Source organism: Mastomys coucha, unplaced genomic scaffold (assembly GCF_008632895.1).
Source record: "Mastomys coucha isolate ucsf_1 unplaced genomic scaffold, UCSF_Mcou_1 pScaffold5, whole genome shotgun sequence".
Lineage (NCBI taxonomy): Eukaryota > Metazoa > Chordata > Mammalia > Rodentia > Muridae > Mastomys > Mastomys coucha.
Genome location: NW_022196911.1, coordinates 95,485,346 through 95,495,786, shown reverse-complemented (window position 1 = coordinate 95,495,786; position 10,441 = coordinate 95,485,346). Strand labels below are relative to the sequence as shown.

The following is a 10,441-nucleotide window of genomic DNA, read 5'->3' as shown; positions in this document are numbered from 1 at the left end:
TTGCATCTTCTCTTACACTTGGTTTAATCTTGTGTTGTTTTGTTTATCGTGGTTCTGAAGAGCGAGAGGAGATATAGAGAGAGATGTATATGTACATCACTGTGTTTGGTTAATTTCTGTCAACTTAACACAAGCTAGAGTCCTCTGGCAAGAGAGACCCACAGCTGAGAAAATGCCTCCGTGAGATTTCCTGCAGGGAAGTCTATGAAGCATTCTCTTGACTAATGATTGCTATGGGAGGGCCCAGCCCACAGGAAATGGCTCTGCCCCTAGGCAGATGGTTCTGAGTTGTATAAAAAAAAAAAAAATCAAGCTGAGCAAACCACGATGAGCAAGCCAGTAAGCAGCGTGCCTTCCTGGGTCCTGCCTTTGCTCCTGCTTGAGTCTCTGCCCTGACCTTCCCTTATCAACTATGTTCAGGACGTGTATGTCAAATAATGAGCTCCCCCAAGTCACTTGCGGTCATGGAATTTATCACAGCAATAGAAAGTAAACTAAAACAACAATGGTATAGACAATGTATGTGTGCCAGTGTGTGTGTGTGTGTGTGTGTGTGTGTGTGTGTGTGTGTGTGTGCCATTCAGGCTGTGTGCCATAAAGCCTCCATGCATATGAACCATAAAGCCTTACTGCATAGCAGGTTTTTACAAAATGATACTCCACAATATCCAAACAACAAGAACATCACCTAACAACATAATTCTCATAGCGTGAGCATATCATGAGCACCTGTTGCTAGGTGACTCATGGCTATATATTATATTCTCACTCTGATAATGGCCACGGAGATAACAGATCCACCAAGTCCCCAAGTCATAAATAAGCAGAAACACCAAATAAGGGTAAATCATAAGCTGGAGGCACTGGACTAATTCAGGTAGAGACCATAATAGCAGTTGACATGATATCTATGCCATTGAGCAGCCCCCTCATTGTCCTGCTTCAACAAAGAAGGTACGTCAAGGTTCTTCACCTCCTGATCTCCAGAAAACCTCTCCAGAGCCTGTGCATTCTACATCGACATATCTGAGCTGTGATGGCTCCTCCCTGGTGTGTAAAAACGAAAGTAGAAAGTCCTCTGGGAGCTACAACGGCACTCCAAACTACTGTCCAAACTGGACATTAATCATTAACACTCAGCCAAGTTGCTGTCTCAGAGGTCAAAATGCATCTCAATTACATGCAGGAAGTTGGAATCTAGTATCTATTTACAGACGCAGCCACCAAACAGCCTGGAATAGGAAGGACTCTAAAATCGTACTTATGTGTATGAATAAGGGTCAATTGGATCTTAATTCAGTCTCTGATATTACCCTAACCCAAAAAAAAAAAAAAAAAAAAAAAAAAAAAAAAAAAAAAAAAAAAAAAAAAAAAAAGCTTCCTGTGGAACAGTAGCTTGATTTCCGATAGTCACTTTATAAACTAGAATAACTCTCCAAAGGGTAATTCTCGATGACACACCGAGGACCCAATGTCTTTATGCTAAGTGCTCCTGTGTGGAGAGAGATAAAAGCTTCCATCCAAGTACTTCTGTTCAAGCAGATCAGTGGTGGATGGGATGGCGGAGCCTCAATGCTATCGCCTTGTAGTATCAGATTTTAGTTCAAATCTAAAACATCAAAAATCTATAAATGCTATGCAATAAAGGGCAGGTTAATACATGAAGTTATTTCTTCAAGCAATTAAACATGGGATTTTAAAGTCTGATTTAAATATAACTGAGTCAGATCAGAAGTAAGAATTGATCTAAAGAAGAGAATACAGATTATAATGTTTGACAGCTGTGCTTAGATCCCTTCACAGCACTACAAGGCTGTGCCTGTCAGCCTTCAGATACTGTGACAAAAGCCTGAGGTAAATGGTTTAGAGAAAAGGTTTGTCCTAGGGTGTGATTTCAGAGCTTCTACCTACAGGAAGTTAGAATCTAGCTGGTACCAATGATTTGGGCCTGCAGTGACTTGGTGCATCATGGGAAGAGTGCCTGGTACAGGCGGCCATTCTCAGCCCTGCACGGCCTGCAGGAAGCAAAGTGAGAAAGAGCAGCATCCAACATCCCCTTCAAAAGCACGTGCCAGGTGACAAGCCTTCCTTCCACAACGTCCCACCTCCTAAAGGTTCCACCATCTCCCAGTAGCACCTCAGACCAGGGACCAAGCCTTCAAATGCGGGGGCCCTTGGAGGACACCTCAGACCCACACTTAGCACTAACTGTGAATTCAAGTGGTGCTTTTAAACATTTTCAGTATACGCTAGTGTGTGAAACTCAATGGAGACTCACCTCAAATTTTGGACAGTTTTAACGGTATAGTTTTCAAATATTTTTAATCAAACATCTTTCTCTCCTACCCAATTAATCAACACCAAAAACCACATTCATTTACACACACACACACACACACACTCGCAGAGAGAGAGAGAGAGAGAGAGAGAGAGAGATGGCCTATGTGTCTCTAAAAGCTTGCTAACTACAAATTTCAGCCGTGACGTCTATTAACAAGTTGATTTATGACTAACAAACATCATAAGCTGCTTGCTGCATGTTCAGCCATTGATGGTGAGAAACTTATGAATAGCAATACTGTCCACAGACACCATACAGGGCCTAACGCAGGGTTAGCCTGTCAGTTTCAAACTTTGTATCGTTTTTCCTTTATCACGCTTAGAACTGAGATAAAATATATAACACAATTTATTACTTAAAGGTATGTTATTTATAAGACAGAACGCAATTTTTATTTTAGAAGGGAATTATTTGGAAAAGACACATAAGCAGATTACAAATGTTTTCCGTGTGTGTGTGTGTGTGTGTGTGTGTGTGTGTGTGTGTATGTGTGTGTGTGTTTTTCAGTCAGAAGTCTGAATGAAAGGGGATCTGTGCAGAAGCTCATTGCTCCAGCTTAGGGAATGCTTACCATTAGTTGTTCCCCGCTGGTGAGATGGGGCTCACATGTGTGTGGAAGAAGCAGTAAAGTCTCTGCATAGAAATGGATTTGCCCTCTAGAAGGAATGTTTCTACTCAAGCCAATCTGAGAGGCTAGGGCTCAGAGTAATTGCCCTCTTCTCTCAGCGGCTTCTGGGAAGTTAAGTGTGAGTCCTATAACCACCTGCAACCTTCTTTCTTAGGGAACTACACTCTCCCAGAACCACTTTGCTCTGAGCATAGGAATCTGCAAGGTGAAGCAAGCTTCTACGGCTGGGATCCATCAGGGGTCCTAAGAGGCAGCTCCTGCAGCGTCAGGAAGGTAGAAGCAGAAAGAATCCTCTGGTGGCGTCTAGCTGGCCTCAGATAGGGGAGGCAGGCTCCGACATGAAACATACCAGGTATTAAAAACGGGAGTTTCTTAGTAACTTAAGGTTTTTAAAAAGCATTTTGCAACCATTAGATGCTAATACTTAACAATATTTGCAAGATTTTTGTAATAAGTTTGTTTTTTTTTTTTCTTAAATAAGGTCCCTTCCTTAACCTAGGAGTTCCTGGCAGTTGCAGGCTGCTGGGAGCCAGGAAGAAGATCTATGACCACTGACAGGCTGCCCACACCCCAGTAGATGGCCCCATACCCACAGGCATACAGGCAGCACTAATTAGATTCGATTGGTTATTTTTTAAAAAGAAAAAGGAAAAAAAAAGCATGAAGTTTGGGTGGGGTATGTGTTGGGAGCTTCAGGGGCAGTTGGAGAGGCGAGTCAGAGAGGATTTTATCAAGATTCATTGCATATACACGGATGAAATTATTCAAAGGTGCTATTTAAAATATCTTTTTTTAAGCACTCCAAAATCAACTGATCCACTGTCCACCGATACTCATTTATATATTCACCTACTGACCATATTCAGTTCTCAAACTCGGAGTGAGTGGGTGTGTGCACACGTGCACTTTGAGACAGGGTCTTATTTACACAACACTGGGCTAGACTGGAATGCCTTACTTCAACCAGGCTGGCCTCAAACTTGTCCTGATCCCCCTGCCTCAGGTTCCCTGGTGCCGGAATCACAGCTGTGCGCCAGCACACCCAGCTTCACTCAAGATATTTCAATAGATTGCAAACCATAAGTTCTAAACAAGGATAAACTTAGAAGGAAAACTTTTTTTAAAGAAGTATAAAACAAAGCTTTTCTTTAAAAAATTATCATCATTCGAACAAGCCATTGTCGTTTCTCACCAGTGTGTGTGACTTACATTATGTCCCCACAGCTGTCTTGTTCAATGCCTAAATTATTCATATAGATTGTAAATATTCTTTATTTGTATATGGGGATGAAAAAAGAAAGAAAGAAAAACCTGCCAGGGCAGGTGCAAGACCTGAAAGAACTCCCCTTCCTCGTCCCTTTTGTTATCTCTGTTTATTAAAAAGAAACCACCACCACCACCCCAGAAAAGCCATTAAGAAGTGCCTCTAATGGTAATTTCCAGAATGGAATGAAACATACTGCAGTACAAAAGAGGGGGAGGGGGAGGTAGGAAGGTGGACTGTGTCATTCCTGAGGTGACACGGCAGCAAAGGAGGAGTCTCTTGAACTCTATAAAAGGTCAGCTCCACAGTAGTACTAGACAGTGAGGCAGACTGTGCTCCAAGTCCAGGCTACAAGTGTCGCCTCTCAGGGTCCCAGATGGATTTCAGTGGTCGAAGTTATCACAGGAGTATGAGCTCCTCCTCACAAGGCCCAGCACTCAGCATGAGTGGCTCCCTGTATAGGAAGGGGACCGTGCAGCGTCTGGGGGCTGCACCCAGCGTCTATGGTGGGGCTGGAGGCCACGGCACACGCATCTCCGTCTCCAAAACCGTAATGAGCTATGGGAGCGATCTCTCCAACGGAGGGGACCTGTTTGGGGGCAATGAGAAACTGGCAATGCAGAACCTCAACGACAGATTGGCAAACTACCTAGAAAAAGTGCGCTCCCTGGAGCAATCCAATTCCAGACTTGAAGTCCAGATCAAGCAGTGGTACGAAACCAACGCACCGAGCACCATCCGGGACTATAGTTCCTACTACACACAGATCAAAGAGCTGCAAAACCAGGTGAGCCGTGAAGCCTGTGATTTCTGCCTCACCTTTAGTTGCCTCATGGATTTAAAGATGGGTGCTAGGTGAATTCAAATGCATGAAGCAGAGCAGGCTGAAATTTATAACTGAAAAAAAATGTATTTTATCATGTGGTATCTGAAAACAGGATGAATTTAGCTCACCATTTTTTCTAAAACTTCAACTAATTACATATAAAATACGATCATTTTATCATCCAAAATGACAGTCTATATCTTTGTTATGGCTTACAATATAAGGTCTTCATTGTGAATAATCTTATTTGTCAAAGACCTTCAAGGGTTTCTACATGAGTTTGCCAAGTAGTCTCTACTAACTTTGAAGACTCAAGTTGATTTAAAGAGATTTTTCATCTTTCATTATATGAATGTTATAACAAAAGTATTAACCTACTATGGGTATAAATAACAAAAGGGTTCAGGGTGGACACAGACAACATGTAATAATGGTCTCTATACTGATTGATTGATAAATGGGTGGATGATAGGTGGTGGTTGGTTAGATGGATGGATGGATGGATGGATGGATGGATGGAGGGTGGGTGGATGGAGGGTGGGTGGATGGAGGGTGGGTGGGTGGATGGATGGGTGGATGGAGGGTGGGTGGGTGGATGGTGGGTGGATGGGTGGGTGGATGAGTGGGTGGATGGATGGATAGTTGGATGGGTGGATGGATGGGTGGGTGAATGGATGGATGAATGGATGGATGGATGGACTGGTATTTGATATAAGATCTGTGTATCCCAGGCTAGTCTGGACCTCACAATCCTCCTGCCTCCACCACCTCAGCACTGGGATTAAAAAAGTGTGCCACCATGCAAACTTCTGAGACCTGGATTTTTTTTTAATGTCCTGTTTAATTATCTCCTCACTATCACCAAGCATTTTATAATGCACCTCTGTGATAATAAAATCTTCTATTGCCCCCAATTCAAGTTTATTACAGTCATATCACAATCTCTCCTGTGTCATCCATGGTAGGTGGGGTTCCCCTTTTTATAAAGCCAAAGGAGTAAAAGTGGGAGACTTTGCTCCTGACTGAAGATGTCAAGCACCAGCACACACCATTTGCCTAGCTCCTGGGTTCTTATCTAATCAAGAAAAGCTTCCCCTTCAGTTTTGTTTATCTCTCAAAATGATTACCCCTTTAGAGCAAAGACCTTTGACTTACCCACAGGCCTCTTCTCTTGAGTTGTATTACAGGCATCAACGCAGCTTAATTCAGACTTCACAGAAACTATCAGCCCATGAAGCTATCTGTGGAGCTTACGTTGCCTTTCTCATCAACAGAACAGTCCTTTAGGCTCTTTGATAAAACACAAAATTCGAATTAAGCACTTCTCTCATGGTTGACACTTCTGAATTGACTTGGGGATTATCCACAGTACTTAGGCACAGCCATTAGTGTCCACTAGTTTGAAGCCTATCGAGGGACCTCTCTCCAGGAATAGCCACTGAAAGAGATATGTTGCTCTAATATCTTCTAGAATAGACTTCTAATCTACATGCATCTTAAAGAATACAGTGTTTGCCTTGAAACATAAGAACCTGAGTTCAGTCCCCAGGTTAAAAAACAAAGCTGGAGATTGATGAGGTATGCTTGTACTCCCAGCATTGCCGAAACAAGCAGATCCCTGGGACTTGCTGGCCAGCCAGCCTGGCCAACTTGGTGAGTTCCAAGACAATGAGAGACCCTACCACACACACACCCCAAAACAGGTAGCACTTAAAGAATGGCATACAAGATTGTCCTCTGGCCTCCATACGTACACCTGTGCATATGAACATGTACACACAGAGAGAGACGCACATGGATCCAGGGTATATCCATCCTTCTGTCCTGTGCCTAACTCCAACAGATAGCAAGTTCCCATTCAACCACTACTTCATAGGCACTGGCTGGGTACAGAACAACACATACAGCGGACGATGACAGCAAATGAAGTGCTTTAGATGGAAACAGGCATGGACCAAAGAAACCATCGTTTGGAGAGGTAGATGCAGGGATGCTGTGCAGGGCAACAGTCACAGAGGTGCATTCGTTGCTATAGCTGGAAGATGTCAAAGTGTTGTCTGAGCTGAGAGGTGAGGAAGCTGGAGCTCACTGGGTGAGAAGGGCTAACAGCAATGTTCCCATGTGAGCAGCAGCACGGACAAGGTGCTCACAAAGGTCTGGTGATGTGGGTGGCTTCAGCTTTCATTTTGTACCATCACAAAGGAACTAGGCCAAACTATTACATTAATACCTCTGTCGCTATTCCTCTTGTTTTCCCAAGGTCATTCTGGAAATGGACACCACTTGTGATATAGTCATAGTTGTCTCTGAGGACCAATAAAATTATCTTACACTCCTGCCTGCCCAGGGGAAGATGTCATTCTTTCTTCCTCTCACATTTTCCAGATTAAAGATGCTCAAGTACAAAATGCCCGATGTGTCCTGCAAATTGACAATGCTAAGCTGGCTGCGGAGGACTTCAGATTGAAGTAGGTTCTCTAAACCATGGTAAAAAATATGTCTTGGGGTGTGTGTGTGTGTGTGTGTGTGTGTGTGTGTGTGTGTGTGTATGCATGCATTTGTATGTGTTGGGGGGTGTGAGTGTGTGGGTGTGTTTTGGTGTTTGTGCATGTATGCATGTTGGTATGTATATGTGTGTGTACATGTGTGTGTTGGTGTGTGTTGACATGTGTATGTATGTGTTGGTATGTGTATCTGTGTGTGTTGGTGTGTGTTGACGTGTGTATGAGTGTGTTGGTGTGTGTATGTGTGTGTACATGTGTGTTGGTGTGTGTTGATGTGTATCTGTGTGTGTTCGTGTGTGTATGTGTGTGTACATGTGTGTGTTGGTGTGTGTTGATGTGTGTATGTGTGTGTTGGTGTGTGTTGACGTGTGTTGGTGTGTGTTTGTGTGTGTTGGTGTGTGTTGACATGTGTATGTGTGTGTTGGTGTGTGTATGTGTGTATACATGTGTGTGTTGGCATGTGTATGCATACTGGTAGGGGATAGTTTGACTTTGTCTTTTTGAGATAGGGCCTTGCTATGTAATCCAAGCTGATGCCAAAGTCAGCATCCTCCTGACTCAGCCTCTAAGGACCTGGAATTACAGATGTCTGTCACAATACCCAGTCCCATGATAAATTCTTCTGTAAAAGAAATCCTTTTAGTGGTTTTTCTTCTCATTTATTCAGCATGTATGTGTATATGGTGGAGGGAGGAGAAAAGGGAGAAGGAGAAGATGGAAAGGAGAAAGAGAGAGACAGTCAGAGACAGAGAGACAGAGACAGGGTGTTTCCACATACATGTGGAGGTCAGAGGACACTTGGTAGCCATCAGTGCTTTCCATCTGTCACATGGTTTCCGGGGACAGAACTCCAGATGTCAGGTTTGACAGCAAGTACCTCTGCCTGCTGAAGCATCTCACAGGCCTTGAAAAAGGATTCGGCTTTTAGAAGTCTTGTATCATGCATAGATGGGCATGAAATTGTGAGTTAAGAAACTTCTATTTTATTATTTCAGAATTGTGGAGCACAGGGCTGTTAGAAGCTAAGTGGCCCTGCCCAGCACTTGCTTTCCCGGGATGCTAAGATTTGTTTACTCACCATTCTTTCTGAACACTCCCAGTAGTTGCCCTGGCTCTGGTTGGTCAGCTCTGATCACTAGAATATTCTTTCTTAGTAACCTCGCTTCTGCTTTTTCACCCACTAAACCTATCATTCAGAGTAAGAACAAAGCAACCCGGACTCCGTTTCTTCACCAATGGGCTTCTGTGATGTGAGAGCCATACGTCTCCACTGGGTGAGCATCCACAGAGTCATGTGGCTCCCACATCACAGCCAGATTCCATGGATGAATCCCGTACCTTCTAATGTGCTAGAGTTTTATGGTCTCACCCAGCCAACCAAAGAACTGGAACAAACCTATAATTAATACGCTTCAAGTTGTCTTCACCTTCTTGGGCACCCTCACACGATCACTTCCCCAGAGTTGATGGACAGTAGGACTTCCTGGTCCCAGTCTACAGGATGTGTCCACACTAACAACAACACAGTTTAGAAGGCATGTTCTGATGCTAGAGGACATTTAAAAAGAAGGAAATCAAAAAACTCAGATCTGAGGCAGTTAGATCCCTGAAGCCCAGCTTTACCCCATCAGCAGCTAGGTGTTCTACTGTATTACCATTTGGTTTGCCTTGGTGTATTTTAATTTGTGCCTTTGTCAGAAGGTTGTAGAGGAAATGACTGAGATGACCCACTCTGGGCACATCTGTTTATAAAATGATAAGTTCACCCTGTAAAATTCACATTTGGGTTTTTAGTTTCTGAAGTGTTTCAAGGGGGTGCTTATCTTTTTTGATTTGGAATTTTTCTTTTTGTTGCTGGTTTGATATGGGTTTTTAGCTCTGTTTCCTATTGTTTTTATAGCCCTGTGAATCAAGCCTTCTATGCAAACACTCTACCACCCAGCTACGCCCCTAGCCTCTGAAATTAGAAACTTTTCAAAGTTACTTCAGACTAAAGGGGAAAAGAAATTGTGCGTGTGTGTACATGTATGTGTGTGTGTATGTATGTGTATGTGTATGTGCGTGTGAGCATGTGTGTATGTATGTATGTGTGTGTATGTGTGTGTGCATGTATGTGTGTGCATATGTGTGTATGTGTGTGCATGTGTATGTGTATGTGTGTGTATGTCTGTGTATGTGTGTGCATGTGCGTGTGTGTATATGTATGTCTATGTGTGTATATGTGTGTATGTGTGTGTGCACATGTATGTATGTGTATGTGTGTATATGTATGTATGTGAATGTGTGTGTGTGCACGTGTTCATGTGTTTGATATGTGTACAAGCATTTTGCCTGCATGTGTGTCTGTACACCATATGTGTGCCTGGTGCCCACACAGACTAGAAGAAGACATCAGATCCCCTGGAACTGGACTTACAGAGATGGATATGAACCACCATATGGATGCTGGGAATTGAACCAGAGTCCTCTGCAAGAGCAGCCAATCTTTCCAGTCCCAGTGACAAATTATACTACAGAGCAAATGATCTTATTCCCAGATTCTTATTAATTTTTCACAAATATGTGAAGGAAATTGTTATAAAGTACATGAATTGTCTATCTCATTATGTTATCTCTTGTACACTAACTTTAGAGGACTTAAGTATGTCTGCATCTTGATTCATTCCCAGGTTTGAGACTGAGAGGGGGATGCGTGTAACTGTGGAAGCTGATCTCCAAGGCCTGAGCAAGGTTTATGATGGTCTGACCCTTCAAAAGACAGACTTGGAAATTCAGATTGAAGAACTAACCAAGGAGCTGGCCATCCTCAAAAAGGAACATCAGGAGGTAAGAAATATGCAGGGATGGTATAGGATCAAGCAGCTCCAGTTACATAAGT

The 10,441-nt window shown here is 43.1% G+C and overlaps 1 protein-coding gene across 1 annotated transcript in view; it reads left to right on the top strand.

Annotated features, from left to right (window-relative positions):
- The first annotated feature begins 4,582 nt into the window (after positions 1 to 4,582).
- Positions 4,583 to 10,441, top strand: part of Krt20 (keratin 20) — a 9,590-nt gene continuing 3,731 nt past the window's right edge. Inside the window, exons 1-3 of the mRNA XM_031352805.1 lie at positions 4,583 to 5,020; positions 7,445 to 7,527; positions 10,233 to 10,389. Coding sequence (XP_031208665.1) covers positions 4,610 to 5,020; positions 7,445 to 7,527; positions 10,233 to 10,389 — 651 coding nt within the window. The 5' untranslated portion in view covers positions 4,583 to 4,609. The remainder of the gene's footprint in view (positions 5,021 to 7,444; positions 7,528 to 10,232; positions 10,390 to 10,441) is intronic.